Genomic DNA, 20,484 nt, shown 5'->3' on the forward strand with positions numbered 1-20,484 from the left:
CTGGTCCTGGACTTCCATGGTATGAGGTGGGGCTGCAGCGCAGTTCAAAATTCAAATAGGGGAGTCACACCAACTGTCATTTCACACACTGCCACACATCACTGGCTGGGACTCACTGGCAGTTGGTGCGACTCCCCTGTTTGAATTTTGAACAGTGCTGTAGCCCCACCTCTGGAGCCGCCACCAATCATAAATTACCAGGGAAGTCCAGGACCAGAGCATTGTGTCCCTCCTGGAGAGGGTCATGTTGGGACGTATGGAAATGGGAGTGTGTTGCCCCCGTTATCCAAGAGTAACAAAGTCCATGGATGCAGATTTCCTAGCCTTGCAGGCTGACAGGTCTAGGGCAGGCTGCGGTAAGCTTCAGCTACCGCATCCTGACGAAATGGACAAATGGTGATCCCAGATCCTGACCAAATGGACAAATGGTGATCCCAGATCCCTTGGTCATAGCACTGGGATCACAGATACAGCTGACACCTCCTGCTGCATTTGTATTTTAGCAAGGACGAAATTGCAAAGCTGCTTGTGTGCGGCTTTGCAATTCCATCCTTTCTGAATCAGTTCCCTGCACTTTTTACTTCGCACAATTAGGTCTATTCATAGATCAATGCCCTGTTTTGCATATATAACCTTATATGTATTTTAATGAAGTGGACAATAAAGTTTTTTTTTTTTACATTAAATGACCCGTACCACAGCATTAAGTTGGGCTTTTGTTTTGGGCTTTATTGGATTGGTTTGGGCTTGTTTTTCACTCTTCAGTTGCTTGTTCTCATTTCAGAGTTGGCAACACTGCCCTTTAGTGCCTTTACATCAAGTCGTCTCATCTCCATCCTTTCTACTAACCTAACCGCTCTTGCTTCACACCACACTTAAAAAGGCTTATTAGGATAGGGGCGTATGATTGGTTGCTAGGTAAAAAAAAAAAGTCAGGCAATATACAGAGCCCTAGTGACAGCCATGTTTGAAACTGGAAAGTGCACAAAAAGCTCAATGACTGTATAGCGATTTTATCCATTAAACAATGGTTTTTAGGATAACGCAAAATGACAATGAATGTATATGTGCAAATATAGATTAACAAACGACATTTCTCTTCTCAGATTTCTATTCCCACGTCAAAGATGGACGTCAGTTGTCAACACGAACAGTGACAGCCCACTCTCTAGTGCTTTCTAGGCCCTCCTACTTGCCGTTATTACGTCACTTCCTCTCAGCCCGGTGTCTGAAGCGGCAGCGTGTTCTCCTCCATTGTGTGTCCACTGCTGCTCCGTATTTCCAAAATGGTGAGTTAATGATACGTCCGTTCCCGTAGTCAGCAGCTGCCGCGGGAGATGGGTGTGCCGCGCCGTGCCCGGTGCCATGTTCAGGACTGGTGGCCCCGCTGCGGGTACATACATATAGTATACACACCGCCCAGTGTCACCCCGCCTCCCTGCTCTGTAGTAAGCACCCCCTGGGGTGTTGGTACCGGCCAGCATGGTTGCAAAGCCTTGCAATATTTTGTCACTGACATCTCTTGAAGAGAAAAACCAGTCCATCCTGCACTTACTGACATGCTATTTATGTAGGTTATGTTTTATAATGTGAGAGTGCTGACACACAGAGGGAATGAAAGACATGGATGGAAAATAAGGGACCTGTCAGCCTACTCAGACCGACACTAGTGAGAATGTAATTTAGCAGTATGAGGAGGACTCTGCTCTTTTTATTCATAAGGAAAAAGTATTTTCTGTGTCTCCTGGAATTTGGAAACTATTGGTCTCTGCAGGGTATGTGCTTGGCATCACCACAATGTTCTATCACAATCAGACATTTAAACTACTGTGTAAAGGGATCACTTGTCTCAAGGGTGTTCATCTTTTAATGTACAATATTAAAATGTTTGTTTTGTAAGTAGATAAAGCTCTCTTGGTTTAAAGAGGTTGTCAAATTTTGGACATTACTAAACGATCCTACCTCCCTATGATGGTTATGGTGAGTATTACTCTTCCCGGTGTCTCCTTTTGTCACCAAAACCAGGTGCATGCTGCAGGAAGAGTGTGATACTCATGTTCCATAGATCTTCTCTACAGGAGTGCTGTATGAAAGCACTATCAATGCTGTGAATTGTGTGTTATCATCAAACACTGCTCTCAGCTTTAGGCAACCATGGTGTCCCAAGATGCTCATCCCTATTTTTTCTGTTTTCGTTCACAGGCGTCCATGTCACTAGCACCTATGAATATTTTCAAAGCGGGAGCTGATGAAGAGAGAGCAGAAACCGCTCGTTTGGTAAGTGTTCTGCTGCTTATACACATAAGTGTAATGGTGCATACACACGGTCAGGTGAACGATCTTAGACTCTATTAAAATGAATGGAATCGTCCAAACCTGACTGCAAGCACATCGTAGGTGAGATATCGTTATCTGACAAGCGGGAACGCGCATCGTTCATCGTTGCAGGCTCACATGTCAGATTTTATTTCAGATATGAACGATTGAACGTTTTTAAAATCGTTATCGTTCAGATCTGACAGAAAATCTGACCGTGTGTATGGGCAGCACAGACTGTGTAATGGTTAGCGTTACTGCCTCACAGCGCTAAGGTCGTGGGTTCAATTCCCACCATGGCCCTAACTTTGTGGAGTTTGTATATTCTCCCTGAGCTTGTGTGGGTTTCCTCCCACACTCCAAAAATATTCTGGTAGGTTAACCACTTAACTGACTAATTCTTTTGATTGAATTAGATCAAAAACAGCTTTTTAAAACTTATCCAACACAATTTAAAAAAATATATATATATATTTTTACACGCTGTATACCATAAAAATGGCAATTTTTAAGGTATACAGTAGCGATGGCCATCGATAGAAAAATCGATTGAGAAACATCGGTTGGGGTTGCCATCTACAGTACATGTGTGTATGTATATATTTACAAACACATACTGTACACACATGCTTATATATAATTTTTTTTTTTTTTTTGGAAAGCTATACCTTGAGGGGTGGAGCTTGCTCCTGTTCCACCGGACTCTAGCAGGGCTGGGGGAGGGAGTGGAGGCCCGCAGTGTTACCTTGATTGCCCGGCGGCTGCTCCGTCCACTTTGCAGCCATCGCCAGGCTGACCCTTGCAGTGCGGAGGTAGGGAGTGGATGACAGCGCCATAAGCGCGCTGTGCTGTTGTACATTTTTCCATGGGCTCCTCGGGCAGGGGGGAGGGAGTGAATGACAGCGCTGTTCTGCACTATATTTACCCCGGCGGCTGCTCTGACCTCTGCAGCCACTGGGTGTGTGGGTGCCGCTTGCAGGGCAGGGGGGATGGAGAGGATGACAGCGCCGAGAGCGCGCTGTTGGTTTCTATATTCCCGGCGGCTGCTCTTTCCTTTCTGCAGCCGCCGGGTGTGCGTGCTGCGGGCGCTGGGCTGCCTGATCAATCAGGCACACAGGGAAGATTGAAGAGTGGTGAGGGCCCGGGAGGTCCCTCTGAGCTAGGCGGCTGCTAGAAGATCATCTTCCAGCAGCCACCCACTGATCTTTTCTGACTGGTCGTATCAGATACGACCATGTCAGGGAAAGCCCAGTCTGGTATGTTCATATCTGATACGACCGTGCCAGGCAAGTGGTTAATTGGTTCCCCACAAAAATGAACGTGTGTGTGTGTGTGCGCATGTATGTGGTAGGGAATATAGATTGTAAGCTCCACTGGGGCAGGGACTGATGTGAATGGCCAAATATTCTCTCTGTAAAAGTGCTGCGGAATATGTGTGCGCTATATAAATAACTGGTAATAAGATTGCAGTGTTTGCCGGTGCAAATAGACCGACCCTAGATGAGTGTTTGTGTATAAATAGTTTTATTTAGGTAAGTAAGGGTTTATGCATAGGATGTGTTATTGCTAAGAATATTATTTGGATACATTGTAAAAATTACAATTAAAACAGGTAAAATTCACATGCAGAGATCAGTAGGACATACACAGTCCAGGATGGTCTCCCCACATTTTCATGCATTTCTCGAAAATCTCATTTGGCAGTCAATTCGCACCCCTCCGCTGCAGGTACTGCGAATAGGCATTTTTAATTGTATTGGAGAATTGTCGGGAGCGCGCTTCGCGGCAAAGTGTGAGAGTTTAAAGAAACAAACTCTACTGGCAATTCGCGCTTAATTAGATTGAGCCCAAAGGTTGAACTCTTTGGCGTGAATGCCAGGTGTTATGTTTGGAGGAAACCAGGCACCGCTCATCACCAGGCCAATACCATCCCTACAGTGAAGCATGGTAGTGGCAGCATCATGCTGTGGGGATGTTTTTCAGCGTCAGGAACTGGGAGTCTAGTCAGGATAGAGGGAAAGATGAATGCAGCCATGTACAGAGACATCCTGGATGAAAACCTGCTCCAGAGCGCTCTTGACCTCAGACTGGGGCGATGGTTCATCTTTCAGCAGGACAATGACCTTAAGCACACAGCCAAGATATCAAAGGAGTGGCTTCAGGACAACTCTGTGAATATCCTTGAGTTGAAGCCAGAGCCCAGACTTGAATCAGATTGAACCTCTTTGGAGAGATCTGAAAATGGCTGTGCACCGATGCTTCCCATCCAACCTGATGGAGATTGAGAGGTGCTTCAAAGAGGAATGGGCGAAACTGCCCAGTTAGGTGTGCCAAGCTTGTGGCATCATATTCAATAAGACTTGAGGCTGTAATTGCTGCCAAAGGTGCATCAACAAAGTATGCTGTGAATACTTAAGTACATGTGATGTCTTTAGGTTTTTTTTTTTTTTTTTTTTCTTTTAAATTAAATTTGCAAAAATCACACTTTTTACACTTTGTCATTATGGGGTATTGTGTGTAGAGTTTTGAGGACAAAAATGAGTTTATTCCATTTTGGAACAAGGCTGTAACATAACAAAATGTGGAAAAAGTGAAGCGCTGTGAATGCTTTCCGGATGCACTGTATATAGAGTTGTTGTATTGATAGGAAAGCGAGTTTTAAACTTGCATTTGGGAGTTACAAGGGTCTGTGTGTTTTTTGTTTTATTTATTGTTACAACTTTTCACAAACTTGTAAATACACAGGTTTTAAGGGGATGTAGTCAGCATCCCAACAGTCAGTCTGCTGACTGTCACAATATAGACAGCAGCAACCCGACTGTCAGAATACAGATAGCGGGGTTAGGGGGAGGGTAAGGTTTATAATACTTACAGAAATGTTTTGGGATTCTGGCTGTCGGGATGCTACTGTTGGTATTCTGACCGTCTGCATCACTTACCCAACCCGTTTTAAGGATATCCATGATTGAGCAAAGCTGACTTAATTAGCACCTTAGTCAGTTTGAATGATCTGGGCTAAAGCATGGATGTCCTTAAAACCTGACCTGTAATGGCGGAGTTTGGGAACCCCTGCTCTACTTTATTTGCTGAAATACACTTGTTGGCTTCCATTTTATAAAAATTGCAAATGCAACCATTTGACAACATTGAACTGTCTCCAATACTTACTTGCTTATTTGGGGGATCAGGATGATTTCCCCCCTCTTTCTTGTTCTTCATATTGGTCATACGCTACAGAATTAACGCATGAAATCCGCAATGTCTGATGGAATTGCGCAGGTATTTTGAGCGTGCTCCACGATTCAGTGAAACACTCATAAAGGTAACCCAAGAACAGGAAGCACAGAACCTGTGGCTAATTGATTTTCCCTCATGTGCAATTTCCCTTTAGGGAGCATTAGGCTGGCCGCCGGGGACTGTTGAATAACAATTTTCAATTTCCACAGATTCTCAGTGGATATAGGGTGCTGTCATTTCAGGGATTCTGTCTTCAGACTGCTGTAGGTTTTCTTCCAAGATTAACTATCTCTTGCTCCGTCCAGTTAGCCCTATGGAATGGTGAAGCATCACCATTGGCGTAATGCTCCTGTAGCAGTGCTTTTAAACAATAGCACTTGGGGTTGAGTCCTAAAAGTCCATAAACTGGTCTGTCTGTAGGTGAGAATGTTTGTTTTGCTACTCAGTCGTTTTCTTGTTATCTAAATTTAAGCCGTTATTACAAACTGGTTGTCTTTTCTTAGTCCATGTAAATTCATCACTTAAATATCATACAGAATTGTCCAAAGTACGTCATATTTTTTTTAAATGTAACTTGTGTGTCACTAGTTGGCTTCCTTTTATATTTAAATAATGCAGAGACATGGCTGATTTACTTGTCAGCTGTTTTAAGTGTGGATTCAAGTATTTAATTGTCACAATATTCATATAATATATTTGTCATTTCAGTCCTCCTTCATTGGGGCCATTGCGATTGGAGACTTGGTGAAAAGCACTCTGGGACCAAAGGGCATGGTAAGTGTTTAAGGCTGAGATCTTATTTATTCCTGGCATTGGAAGGTTCAATGGAGATGTCCTACCTTTACAAAACATAATCTTTGGAGGGATTTGAATTCAGTATGATGGTCACATATCCTATTGCTGAACGGCATGTCATGTCCATGTACACAGCAAATTTTACCTTTTACACTATAGAGATGAACACATTGCTAGCGATTGAATTCCCCTCTTTTAAATTTTAGTCAACTGATACGTTCTGTTTACTTAAGCGGCCCATACACTGTGCGATTTATTTTTTAGTTTTTGCACGATGTGGCCGAGATCGATCGTAACGATAAATTGTGCACATCGTGTGGTGTTTTTGTCAGTTTACTATGCCGGTGCGCGTGCATGCATTGCATAGATCGATCGTAGAGCTTACGGGAAAACCGTATCGTGTAGGATGTGATGCATATCGGGATCGTATGCACAATTGTGTACACCATGTGACCACATCGTATTGAGAATTTCAAGGGAAATCACACAACACATCGTTATGTTTCTAAATCGCACCATATATGGCTGGCATTAGACTAGAGTATTTTGGACGAACCTATTTCTATGAGATTGTTCTGTTTTATTCATGTTATCAAATATACAGAAAATCTTTGTACAAAACCCAAATCCCACTTACTACCAACCCTAAGGATTTGTACAATTTTAACTGTATTAAATTACAAGGGTACAAAAGGGGATAATAGTTGGCCATGTAAAACTTGACAAATGTAAGTGCTTCAATTTATTTATGATTTGATGTATGTATGCAGTCATTCAACACTGCACACATTATATCCAAATTCACTTAAAGGATTGTGATGAGCAGGGCAGGTTGCTCTATAGATCATATTTTGTTTTGTAAATCATCTGTAAGTTGCCTGCTCTCACCATTTGTAGGTTGGTGATGTAAGTGTCTTCAATAAAGCTTTTCCAAATAACATTTGGGTCTCGGACTTGTTCCTTATGCAAGGATATCTCAAGCTAGTTTATTTTTTGTATTTTAGCTACAAGGGCAGATCTGTACAAGGAACCTAAACTGTACCTAGCAATAGCTCGCTATTTTAAGAGATCACAGTGAAGTCAAGCAACCCAATGTGGTAGATCAGTGGTTCTCAAACTCTGTCCTCAGGACCCCACACAGGCAACGTTTTCCAGGTCACCCAGCAGCTGCACAGGTGTATTCATTACTCACTGACACATTTTAAAAGACCCACAGGTGAAGCAAATAATTTCACTTGTGATTATGTGAGGAGACCTGGAAAACATGCACTGTTTGGGGTCCTGAGGACCAAGTTTGAGAACCTGTGTGGTAGATCCATTTGTGGTCCTGATGGCTTAATGGCTGTCTCACCGAGCTGAACTTTGTCAAATTTGCAATTGCCCAGGAATATTAACCAAAGTGAATACACTTGAAATCTGTGCAAGCACAAAACAATTTTTCTATGAAAGGGGCTGTTTCCTGATAGCTGATTAAATACCGACAACACTCTTCTAGTTGTGAGCTGACTATTGCTTTTAGCCTTGCGAGATGCTTAGTCAGGCACTTGGAGGTCTTTGCAATTGGTCATTGGGACTTTGAACTAAGCAAAATCCTGTCATCCCATGGAGTTAACCACATCTGTATTAGCGCTTGTTATGGGGAACGGTGATGTGGTATTTTTAAATGTACATAATTCTATCAAGCTAAATTGTTTTTTGGAATGGTAAAATAATTAGGGTGTTTTTTTTTTTTTTTTAAATCAAAGCATGTAGAGAAAATGTAACGATTGTTATGTACTCAAGTATGGTTGTTACTGTAACAGGACAAGATTCTCCTCAGTGGTGGCAGAGATAGCAGCGTTACTGTAACGAATGACGGTGCAACCATTCTAAAGTCTATTGGAATTGACAATCCTGCTGCCCAGGTTTTGGTTGGTAAGTTTCAAGCAATCATTTGTATTATAGAAATTTACTGAAGGTTTTTTTTTTTTTTTTTAACTTTATTTTTTCCTCCTCTTTTTAGATATGTCCAAGGTCCAAGATGATGAAGTAGGTGATGGAACAACATCAGTGACGGTGTTGGCAGCTGAGATGCTTAGAGTAAGAAAATTGATATCCGTATTAGTTATTTTTTTATGTGTAATGGAGCCCATTCATGGATTGTCCTAATTCCCCGTTCTGTTGGGGTATCGTGGACACGCAACATGTTAGACAATCTTTAATCCCTGGTTCCAACCTGAAATGCGTCTGAGTCTGGGATTTGTAACATGTTGAATTTCCATGACTGATCCCTATTCATCGATGTTTGTGGATCAGAGTTTTTGATCACCGTACTGGGAATTGTGGTGCTGATGTATGGCCAGCCTGATTTAGGAACACAAGGCATAGTTTTCCCACTTGTTGACACTGTAACTTTGTAGCTTTTCTTCTGCTACAGATACTATTTTATAAAATAAAAGGTAGCACTACTACACCAGTAAATTGATAGTCCTGTAGTGGTTGGCCAAAGTAAAGTTTTGTACTTACTTGTCTAATACTCAACAAATCCCACCTACCAGTCCAACATGATAGTGTGGACTGGTAGGTGGTTTCATCCAGTCCTGGCCGCCTGGTCTTGTCAAAAGATTTTTAAACCTGCTGAAAAATTAGGAGACCAGATTGCCAATCACCCAACCAATACAGAAGTGTGTACGTTCCTGAGAATGGTTTGTCCAATTCTTATCCTAATTCATCCATCAAGCAGTGAGTGACAGCTGGTCTGCCAAAAAGTGGAAGAATTTGTAAAGTGACACAATCCTTTCAACAGGTGGTTTCAGCAGATGTGGATTGGAGACCTGCATCAAAGATTAGGTGTAGTATCTGTGGCCTAGGTCTTTAGTAGTATTGTGTCAGCAGTTTACTTTGGAATTGGTTCCTCGGCAGATAGTGTGGTACCCAGCTTATGACTGTCTATTGTGCAATGTGTTACAGGAGTTGGTTTACGTCAGAAGGCAGAATAAATTTGATCAAGCCTATATATTACTGTACAAAATTGTAATCCCCCCCCCCCCCCCCCAAAAAAAAATAAATAAATGTTGAACAGAGCCAGTGCCTGATCTTTGAGGAATGCCAATACTTTGTAAGGTGTTGCAGAATCCTACCTGTAAAGATGGTAACGCACTCTCTGGATTAAGCTGAATGAGTGTGTCTTGTGACATATGATGAATGAACACTTTTCTTCCTTGGGTAAAGAGAGATCCATATGTGCTAAAAGACATCTGCAAACCTGAATTGTTTGGCAGATGACTGGGATCAGAGTGTGCAGCTCAAAGTGGGGAATTTAATTATTTTGGGCACCCATAGCTCCTGTCTAAAGTGACAGCAGTGATTCAATTGTTTGCCGGACCAGCCCCACGTTCCTGCTCCCAAAATGGACGAGATTGCATGAGAAACTCCACTTTACGCTGCTAAAGTGCCAGTTCAGACACCCAAAATCAGGGCGTGCTGATGTTAAGGCGCCCAAAAGCCCTACTTTGGGCATATTTCTGCCTGCACCTCTAGAGGCTGCGAGTACCAATCTGCAATATGTAATGGACACCCAAAACAATTTAATTTCTCCCGGTCACTTTAGACAAGTGCTACAGGCGCCCAAAACAGATGATGTCTCCCTATAGTCTCCAAAGTAACAAAAATGTTGTGTACAGGCTGCAAATTGTATACTTCTGTGATTTCGGCAAACATAACGAACACCCTGTGCTAATCATGCTATTTATCGTATGATGATGCTGATTTGTCATCTAATAGCTATAGATCGTCTTGTTTTTTTTAAAGTAGAAGCTGCATAGAAAAAGCATGTTTGCCAATATTAAGTTTTGTGTTTTTAAATTTAAACTATTTTGAAAATCCTCATGTTTTGGCTGGTTTCATTTTGTAGCACTGCAAGATTCTATTCTATATCTAACGTATAAAATGTTATGCATCAGTGGCGTAAGTAGGGTATTTGGAGCCCAGGGCAAATTGAAGAATGGATGAACATGACACATCCCTTTTTCGTCACTCTGAACATTCCTTTCCATATGCACCTTAATGCATTGCCCCATATACAGTTCCCCCTATGCAGTGCACCCAGTAGTGCTGAGTAAGACACACAAGTAATAAAAAAGAAGAAAAAAACAAACAAACACTTAACCTGAATCCCGGCTCCCGCTGCCATCCACACCTCAGTCCTCCCAGGCTGGCGCACTCTGCATTATGGGAGAGATGTCATGATAGCCGATAGAGACGACACGTGATGGGAGAGACGACACGTGATAGCCGATAGCCAATAAAATGCCGTTTTGAGATCCGAGTAAATCCGAACCCGCTCATCTCTAGTACTAATGTATGTATAATGTCTCAGCACACAAGTAGTCTACCTTTTGTGGACTCTAGATCTCTTAAGTAGACCTTCTAGCTAAAGCTGACTCCCCCAGCAAATTGGTCTCATGTTGGTGCTTGTGGTGCCTGTAAAACTGACTGGCAGATTGCTGCTGTTGACCTGGTAGTGGAGACAATTGAAGATGGCGCAAACAGTGGCCGTTTAGACTATAGGATGAAACCACAAAATTTGCCACCTAAAGCTGAATTCAATGGGGCAGATTCAATTACAGCTGGGTCGTCATACGGTCTCTTCTCCCAGGTAAAGTGCCTGCAGATATTCACTTGCAGTCCTACAAGCAGTCAAGGCAGCAGTTAACACTGATTTCTGCAACACTGGTATTTGATTTTTTGTTTTGTTTTTTTGCATTTCTCCATTTAAACCTATTAAAATGCTCATATGCTGTTTAAGCCCAGCCTTGTCCTTGTAGTGTCACATGATCAGTAGCTTGTATGTCAGACATTGTTCTTATTGGCTGTAAACCTTTAATTAGTGTTGGTGGTAAAAGTGTAAATTTAAAAGGTAAAACTGTCACCAGATAGAGCAATTTGTGGTAAATGTGTTAATGTTTATCATCAGGAAGCCGAAATATTGATTGCTAGGAAAATTCACCCTCAGACCATCATTTCTGGGTGGAGACCAGCAGCACAAGCTGCCAGAGAAGCACTTCTGAAAGCATCAATGGATCACGGGTTAGTTAGTTTGTTTAATGTCAATACATTCTCTGCACACCTGTTTATTCAGTATGTTTTTCCACAGATGGGATAGAACAATGTAACATGTATTGTGTATACAATGTTAAGTTGTAGTTAAACTCTAGCAGTCTTGGAAAGCAGTTGGGTTAGTTATATGAATCTGTCACTCTGAGGTGGGTAAAATGGTAAAAAAAAAAATGGCACTCTCTTGAGATTAACCAGTCCCAATTGACTTGCTGTCCCAGGATTCTTCCAATACCTTGAAGAGCCCAAAAGCATCAAACCGTATACAAAGGAAGTAGACATCGCTGGTGTTAGTCCAGGTATAAATTATCTCAAATGCCAAGATTTAATTAAGAAACTTGGTTTGAAATTAGGTAGCTTAAATCTATTTAATGAATATTTATTAGATGCATACTTCTAATAAAATATAAAAATACCTAAATGAAGAAGCAAGATGCATCAACAGTCTTAAATTACCAGCAATCTAGATGAACTGAAAAATAGTGCAAAAAATCATGTTAATTGGTGGCGCAGTTGGGGGTTTATGTATCCATATCAAGCAGTTAAAAGAATGGAGGAGTGGACCAGTGGAGTCGTTGCTCATAGCAACCAATCGGCTCCTACCTATTCTTTTATAGACTGTACTTGATAAATGCTACTTCAAAGATGATTGGTTGCTACGGGCAACTTCTCTACTGGTCCACTTCCCCACGCTTTTTACTGCTTGATACATAAACCCCTTAATACTGTATCAGTCACAGTTAATTGATGTTCAATAAAAACCGTTGCTTTAGTTTCCAAATGTCTGTTTTAATGGACAAATGTTCAGACAAGGTGCTTGTAGTGTCACAATAAAAAGAGCATGCACTCCAGCATATTAGTGGCTCTGCTGACTTGGCACTCACTTAATCTTGTCTGGGAATGCTCATGAATACTTGGAAATCCTGGGTTTCCTATCAGTGCAACTTCTGCAGGCACATGGCCTGATTCAGAGATGGACGCTTATGCGATCGCAGCTGTGATTTCACACGGAACGCAGCTGCGAAAATATGCTAATCCAAAGTTTAGCAGAGCATAAGGACACCCACTGCTACCTTCTCATCTGTGTATGATGTCACACACCTGCGGAAATATCTAACATTGACGCACATCGAGCAGCCATCTAGCCCTTGCAGCAGGTCTAATTTATGCATGCCCATGTAACGGCGTTTAAACGTCAGACACCCTTGTATTTTTCTGACCCTCAACCCCCCCTTCCCCTCCATTACGTCCCTCAAAGGCCGACTACCTGTCACTTTGAGAATGCGTAATTGCAGCATGTGCGCAATGTGGCTTACGTGCAGTGACACACATTTGCTCGATCTGTGTAAAATCACATTAGCGTCCATCTCTGAATCAGGCCCACAGTCCATAGGGAGCATCAATGCAGACACTGCGCTGCAAGGAGAGAGAGTCAGATCTTGGGCGATCCGTGACACAGGAATTATCTACAGGCACAAATGCTGAATTAGTTCTTCTAAGGTTAGATGACTGTAAGAAGCCCATGATGTGTTTCTTTCATCTGAATCATTTCAGTAGTTTTATTTTTTTTCGGCCTGATTTTTCTAGTAGGAGCCACATCGTACCAAAATATATGTATATGGTCAGAGTACATATTACAGCTTGCCATTCTTTTGTTTTTGTAGTAATGACGAAGAGCAGTTTCAGGTTGACCTTTTGAACATTGCTAGGACTACATTGTCTTCAAAGCTACTGACCCACCATAAAGATCATTTTGCTAAACTCGCTGTGGAAGCTGTTCTGAGACTGAAAGGCTCTGGCAATCTGGAAGCTATCCATGTCATTAAGAAGTTGGGAGGAAGTTTAACAGAATCTTATTTGGATGAAGGTACTGTGAGAATATTAGTTAATGTTTATCTGGTCTGGTTGTAGCCTTACGTGTCAAACTGGTACAATTTGTACCTTTTTTATTTTTTTATTTTTATGTGGGTTGGAATTATTTAGGTGAACAGTCGAGGAAAGGCACAAATTGTCTGTTGTACCCAAAACACATTGAACACTTACAGAACGGTTACCAAAGGTTTACCATACAAAAGAGTCTGCCTACTTAACAACACTTCCCTATTGGGGCTGTCGTTGCCATCTCTTGAAGAACTTAGCCACTTCATTTTCTGTTCTACCATCAAGATAGGGACCAAGTGCAATGTCTTCTAGGTTTTGGCAGGCACATCTAGATTTTACGTAACCTGGCATCCTGCCCTTGCCACAGATATTTTCTAGTTTAATTGTAAGGTTTTTGGCTAGACATGGATGCACTAGGGCTTTCTAACAGTCCTGTAAAGTTCTGAAAGGGGTCATTGATAACTTGGGATATTTTCTATTTCTCTTTCATCCATGGGGGGATACTTGAGAGACACGGGGGGGTATATGAGGTGTTGGGGGAGGCAGGGCACTAAATGGTTAAAGCTTGACTGCTCCAGCTTCTCCTCCTATACCCCACTCCCTTCGCAGCGCAGCCAGTTCTCTTTAGTGCCCATAGGACTGGGCACTTTTTTTTTTTTTTTTTTTTTCCAGCTGTAGTAGTAACATTTTTCAGCTTTTATTTATTACTTTAACTTTTAATTTACCATCCTGGTTAACTCATAGATTGGAATCACAACGCATGGTACGTGGACCTCTGCATGCTGTTGGTGGCTCTTACCTGGTGTCTCCTGCTTAGACTAGACCTTCTCATTCTGGATCAGATTTGAAATCTCCCATGCCTGACTTTAATGGTTTAGCTGTCAAGAGAGCCCTCCTGAAGGCCAGGGGTTTCTCCAATGCAGTTGTGCATACAATGCTGTGTGCAGGAAACCTGTTTTCACTTGGGCAGTGGTTCTCAAACTCTGTACTCAGGACCCCACACATGTCACATTTTCCAGATAACACAGCAGGTGCACAGGTGTAGTCATTACTCACTGACACATTTTAAAAGATCCACAGGTGGAGCTAATTATCTCACTTGTGATTCTGTGAGGAGACCTGGAAATCATGTACTGTTTTGTGTCCTGAGGACCGAGTTTGAGAACCTGTGCACTAGGGCGTATAGATAGGTGTGGAGAGTCTACTTCTCCTGTCTTTGCAGGATTCAACTTCATGATGCCGTTTTCCGCCTCCAGGATTTTGGTTTTACTCCAGACCAGGTTGGACATGGGTCTTCGTCTGTCTTTCCTTAAGGTGTCTTGGCCCTCTCAATCTTTTCTTTATAATAGGCTATTAAAACAGGTTTGTTTGAGATAATTATTCGCGTGCCAACAATATTGGCATTTCATGCTGTATTTGTTGAACAGTGAAGTACTGCCCTGGTTTGTGTGTTGGATATAAGATTATGCATGAGGTGATCTTTCAGATGTTATGGTAGTTTTTTTTTTTTTTTTGTAGTCCTAAATCATTTTATTAACAGTTAAACAAGTAATATATATTTTTGTATTCAGTTCACATGTTGTGCTACTTTTTTACTGTCTCTGCATTATTGTCTTTTAGGTTTCTTATTAGACAAAAAGATTGGCGTAAACCAACCAAAACGTATAGAAAATGCCAAAATACTTATTGCAAATACAGGAATGGACACTGACAAAATTAAGGTTGGCGTTTTGATATTTTAGGTATTTTTTTTTTATTTTTATTTTTTTCCTCTTCTAACTGTGCCCCTAATTTTTGTTTTTTAATACAGGTTTTTGGCTCTAGGGTACGTGTGGATTCTACAGCAAAAGTGGCTGAGATTGAGCTAGCAGAGAAAGAGAAAATGAAAGAAAAAGTGGAGCGTATTCTGAAACATGGAATAAACTGTTTTATAAACAGGTAAAAACTAGCCCTAATCTAGCAGACCTTTAATGTGTGAAATATTGGTTAGCCAGACGTTTGTGGGGGAGCAGTCTTAGTGAAATGTTTCCTGAACATCAGCAATGTTGGATAATTTTTTACTCATCTATTGATGAGGTGACTGGAAAAGTTGGATCATTTCTCTCCTGCACATACTTGGCTACTTCCCATTGTGACATATTTGTTACTAGTTTTTGGAGCAAGGAGTTGTGTAGAGCAATTTGAGAGCGTATCCTTCTGTAGGGAAGCTTGGTACGTCCTCATGGTTGTAGTGTCCAACAGTAGGATGATGGACACCGTTTTTTTTTCTCTGAAGCCATTAGTGGGCACCTCTCCCCTTCCTACACTCTAGGTTTTCTCCTTTAAGTTCAAGATGATGATGATTATTGTAGGAGGGCAATATCTTCCCCCCCTCGTTTTTGTTGCCTTTCTCCCTTCTGTGGTGCTTGACCCCAAGGAATGTGCAGATTGTCCAAATTTACGGTGGAACACCCCCTCGCCTTTATGGGCTGTCAAGGGAAATCTGTGATTGTAGCTGCAAGCTGCCAGGGCAACAGTCTGAATGCCAGCAACTCACAGATAACGCTAATAATTTTATTGCCCCTTATATTTCATGGCTAGTGTCCCTAATGGATTTGGAGAACAAGAATCCTTTTTTTTTTTTTTTTTTTTTTCTTATTTTTTCTTTTGCAATAATGTATTTTTCCTGTTTGTAGACAACTGATTTATAACTACCCGGAGCAGCTGTTTGCCACTGCTGGAGTTATGGCGATAGAACATGCCGATTTTGCTGGAGTTGAACGTTTAGCTCTTGTTACAGGTATTATTACATCATTTTAGTTTCAAGTGGTTACTAAAGGGTTTTAGCCTTCATTATTATTTTTGGATGTCACATTTACATTTTTTTTTAATTTAAAACAATTTTTTTTCTAAAATATAATTTTACATTTTATAACTATTTTTGGTGCTGAGGGCTGCAGTGTAGGAGAGGTGCTTTTATTTGTCTTTCTTGAGCCTCAGGAAACTCCAGTTAAACTTTCAGTTAAATAATACCTGATTGTGTCTAGCTTTGATGAAGCCCAGCACTTTTTAATAAAGACTTAAGACAAAAGAACAGTCACTCATTGCCTTGCTTTGATTATACAGTATGTGTAAAAAAAAATGGTTTTCTTTTATCTTGAAATGTTTGATCTAGGTGGAGAGATTGCTTCAACATTTGACCATCCTGAGCTGGTAAAGCTTGGCACTTGTAAACTTATTGAAGAAGTAATGATTGGAGAAGATAAGCTGATCCATTTTTCAGGTGTTGCAATGGGTAAGAATTTGTGTAAATCTGTTTATTTACTGCAAAGTCTTGTATTTAGCACAGACAATCTCTCTGCTCTGTTCTCTAGACCTAAAGCCATTCACTCCTGTTTTTAATCTGTATTATACATATTACAACCCTTGTGATCGATTTTAGGCAGAGACTCTATTCCATAATATCAATTAATGCACAATGTATCATAACTATTACTCAAATGCCCACAGACTACACTCCATCCGCTACTAAAACGACAGTGTTATATGGTACTTAAAACAGTGCAATACAGAGATTAACAAATACCACTAAAGCCTATACATTATAAATTGTGATGTTTAAAACTACATAATTACTTTACCTTTATAAAGTTCCCTATCTGGCTCTGTGTATGAGCCAAGAGCGAGCATGCAGGGGGAGAAAGCTATATAAGAATAGGGGGTTGGGGTGTGCAGTCATGTCAGTGTTCAGAATTTCCACAGTCACAATTTTGACCTCAGAAGGTCGAACTTTATTTCGATATGGTTGAATTGACATCATTAATGTCAACACCTGAGAAATTTTGACATTGACAGTGTCAACAACGGAAATGTCGACACTTCCAGGAGGCTTAGGGTTGCCGTTAGGGACAGACTTGGAACAAAACTATCATGTCAATATAACCGTCGACATATCACCTGTGTTGACATGTCAATGTTTACATTATAAACCTGTCGACATGTTCAGCGTTGAAAAAGACGACCATGTTGACATGATGAATGTCGAACATTGTGAGTGTCCCCCTAATATACCACTCTTGCATAGTTATGTTAGCCTTGTAGTGTGACTCTCCTCTCCTTGGTGGTGTCCAGCCTGTATGTCTGTGTGTGTTCTGTGCTCATCTACCTATATGGACCTGTTTGTGGGAGTGACGAAGTAGGGTGTGGTGGCACTCTTGTACCATGTGAGACGCTGGAATCATGGGGATATAAGAGGTGCACACAGGAGTTTGCGAAATTTTGCAGTATTAAGACAGACTTTTCCTCTATAGTCTCTAGCCAGAAAGACCTTTTAAGTGCCCGTTAACAAGGCACTTTCTGATGATGCTACCTGTGGCAGCCTTGTATCATTTATTATTCTATAATTTACTGTATTAATTTTCTCTTCTGGCAAGCAACTTAACTTGCAGTGGTCATGATTTTATATTAAGTTAGACGGAACGATTCTGGCCATTAGATTGCATTGTCCAAATACACCAAAATAGACCTATTTGAAGATGTATGTGGTGTTTTTTTTTATTTTTCTTAAACATACAGATTAAAGTACTGAGCTTATGATCATTTGCAATAATGTTGTTCTGCTAATGCATTTACATTTGTTTATATATCTATATAAATGTAACAATTGAATAACATAACTCACACACTGAAAAGCTCTTTGGGAACGACCGGTGTTCTGTCATTACAAAGATCCCATTCTACTGTATACCTGATCTTTCCATCTGTAAATCCTCCGCCAAATTCACTCTTCTGTTGTTGGAGTGATACACCGCAGGTCTCTACTACAAAGTTCACTGTGTTGGTGTAAATAACATGCTGCTTTATTACAGTACTGTTTTTACATTATTGGGTGATCTAGCTGGCTAAATGTGTGGTGGTCCCAGTAAATGTGATACTACCAGCTGACATGCCTGGTAAAAAATCTTTATGGTCCTCTTTCTTCAAACCCTGGTCTTTGACTTTGGTCAAGCTACAGTGACCACTGAACTGTTTGTTTAAATAGAATATATAAATAGTAATGTGTTGAGTTCCAACGGTTTGCACAAAAGCTGCCCAGTTACACACTACCCCTTATTAAATTGTCTTATATGAATGTGGCGATATTCATAAACAAACTAAAATGGGACAGTAGTTATCACATAGGCGCCATTAAAATGTCACTGAAAAAGACATGTTCTAAACAGAATTATACATCCCTTGTGTAATGTCTGGATCTTTTAGACGTCCTCCTTGTATTTCATGAGGTAGTCAGAAATTCTTATTCCCAATCGTAGTACATGGGATAGAGGAAACAAAATAAAAACTACTATGTAGCAGTTGTTAATAAAAACATACAGAAACTTTTCGCTAAAGGTAGGGAGTGTATTCACAGGTTTGAGATATCATCAAAACAGGAAGGGTGCGTACTGCGTACCCAACTCGCAAGATAAGCACCCTGTGCCTTTCACATAAAGGTAACTTTAAGGAACATACGCAACACATCGTGATGTCAGAATGTGGAATAATAAGCACTGCATACCATGACATATTGTTTACATAGGGTAATGTATTGAGGTTTACATGTAGGTGCCATCATTGGAGGCAGGACAAAACAAGAATTGTTGCTGCTTCTCTGTTCCATTCTGATCATTCTACTACCCTCTCCTTTTAACCTATACAGGGAGACCTTGTACCCCCTTCTAGAAGAACGTGTCCTTAGAACTTTTATTGAGTGTTCTGAATTTTAACATTCATCACCTGTGTGATGTGGGATATTCTTTCCAATGGGCATAGATATAGACTGTGCAAAGTGTTCATGACATTGAGGCATATTGTGTTTGACTTTTCCAGGAGAAGCTTGCACCATTGTTCTTCGTGGGGCAACACAGCAGATTCTGGATGAGGCAGAGCGATCTCTTCATGATGCCCTGTGTGTACTATCTCAGACTGTGAAAGATACCAGAACAGTTTATGGTGGAGGTACTTGATGTAGTTAGTCTAACAGTATTCTTGCAGGTTTTCAGGGTTGTTTCTAATGATAACTTTGTGAATATTAGGATGCTCTGAGATGCTGATGGCTCATGCTGTGACGGAGCTAGCCAACAGAACACCTGGGAAGGAGGCTGTAGCCATGGAGTCTTTTGCCAGGGCACTCCGAATGGTAAGTTAGACGGAAACCTATGTAGAGTTTTTGTTTGGTTTATAGTTTTGTCGTAGGAGCGCCGTCTTTAAATACGAATGTAGCACAATCTTACTGTGATCTTCATTTGTTTTAGCTTCCAACTATTATAGCAGACAATGCTGGCTACGATAGTGCTGATCTGGTATCCCAGCTCAGAGCTGCTCACAGTGAAGGAAAGTCAACATACGGGCTAGGTATGTACCGATCTTTGACTCATTTGTTTACATTTTATATTCTCTGCTCAAAATGTTACTTCCATACACTTTTTATTCTAAATCTCCTTAAAGTAATCCACTTTATTTATGTTTAAGACGATTGTGGGTGGTTGTATGCACATTGTTTGTTTGTTGCCCATTATACCTCCATGTAAATACTCTTAGTATGTGTAATATAAGATTGGGACAGGTCTTGCAGCATACTTTCAGGGCAACCATTAGCCTTTTAAAATCTGACTTGTGTTCCAAGTGGTTGAGCCTTATGGACATTTTAAATTTTACATTTTTTTTTTAATTTTTTTTATTTTTTAAATATATATTTTTTATACATATGAATATTATGCTTTCTATTTTTGCGATACTAAATACTACTTTTGTCTGTTTAAAGAGAAGTTTACATCTGAATACAGAGACTCGTTTTTGCATTTTAGTTACAGTATGTCCTCTACTTTTTAGTGGATTTTTGACAATTATGTTTCCCACAAATAGGAAAACTGGATTTAGTTCAATCAATTTTTATTGAAATTTTTTAACATACATACAAAACAAAAACAGAATATACAGCAATTAAGCAGGATTAAATATGGAAAATAAATATAGATACAATGAGCAAGTGTGTAATATTGCACATAATATTATATTATGGTATAGAATAACAGGATATATGGAATACTCCTTATCTATATTTAGAACAAAAGGGACTCGACGGCGCCATTCGAGCACATAAATCTAGAGATAAGAGAAATACAGTATTCAAAATAAAGTGAT

General features: G+C 40.6%; 1 protein-coding gene across 2 annotated transcripts in view; it reads left to right on the forward strand.

The window, feature by feature from the left end:
• The first annotated feature begins 1,181 nt into the window (after positions 1 to 1,181).
• The window catches only part of CCT2 (chaperonin containing TCP1 subunit 2), a 28,786-nt gene continuing 9,483 nt past the window's right edge, over positions 1,182 to 20,484 (forward strand). The window contains exons 1-14 of one of the 2 annotated variants that reach the window (XM_088452512.1): positions 1,182 to 1,289; positions 2,203 to 2,277; positions 6,262 to 6,327; positions 8,151 to 8,262; positions 8,351 to 8,427; positions 11,303 to 11,415; positions 13,107 to 13,309; positions 14,944 to 15,044; positions 15,134 to 15,261; positions 15,999 to 16,102; positions 16,478 to 16,597; positions 19,171 to 19,299; positions 19,377 to 19,480; positions 19,596 to 19,695. In XM_088452512.1, the coding sequence (XP_088308638.1) occupies positions 1,287 to 1,289; positions 2,203 to 2,277; positions 6,262 to 6,327; positions 8,151 to 8,262; positions 8,351 to 8,427; positions 11,303 to 11,415; positions 13,107 to 13,309; positions 14,944 to 15,044; positions 15,134 to 15,261; positions 15,999 to 16,102; positions 16,478 to 16,597; positions 19,171 to 19,299; positions 19,377 to 19,480; positions 19,596 to 19,695 (1,435 nt within the window). In that variant the 5' untranslated portion in view covers positions 1,182 to 1,286. Of the gene's footprint in view, positions 1,290 to 1,953; positions 1,981 to 2,202; positions 2,278 to 6,261; positions 6,328 to 8,150; positions 8,263 to 8,350; positions 8,428 to 11,302; positions 11,416 to 13,106; positions 13,310 to 14,943; positions 15,045 to 15,133; positions 15,262 to 15,998; positions 16,103 to 16,477; positions 16,598 to 19,170; positions 19,300 to 19,376; positions 19,481 to 19,595; positions 19,696 to 20,484 lie in introns of those variants that run through there. The other variant, XM_088452511.1, reaches the window with a different exon arrangement.

Source organism: Taudactylus pleione, unplaced genomic scaffold, assembly GCF_031769625.1.
Source record: "Taudactylus pleione unplaced genomic scaffold, aTauple2 ptg000038l, whole genome shotgun sequence".
Lineage (NCBI taxonomy): Eukaryota > Metazoa > Chordata > Amphibia > Anura > Myobatrachidae > Taudactylus > Taudactylus pleione.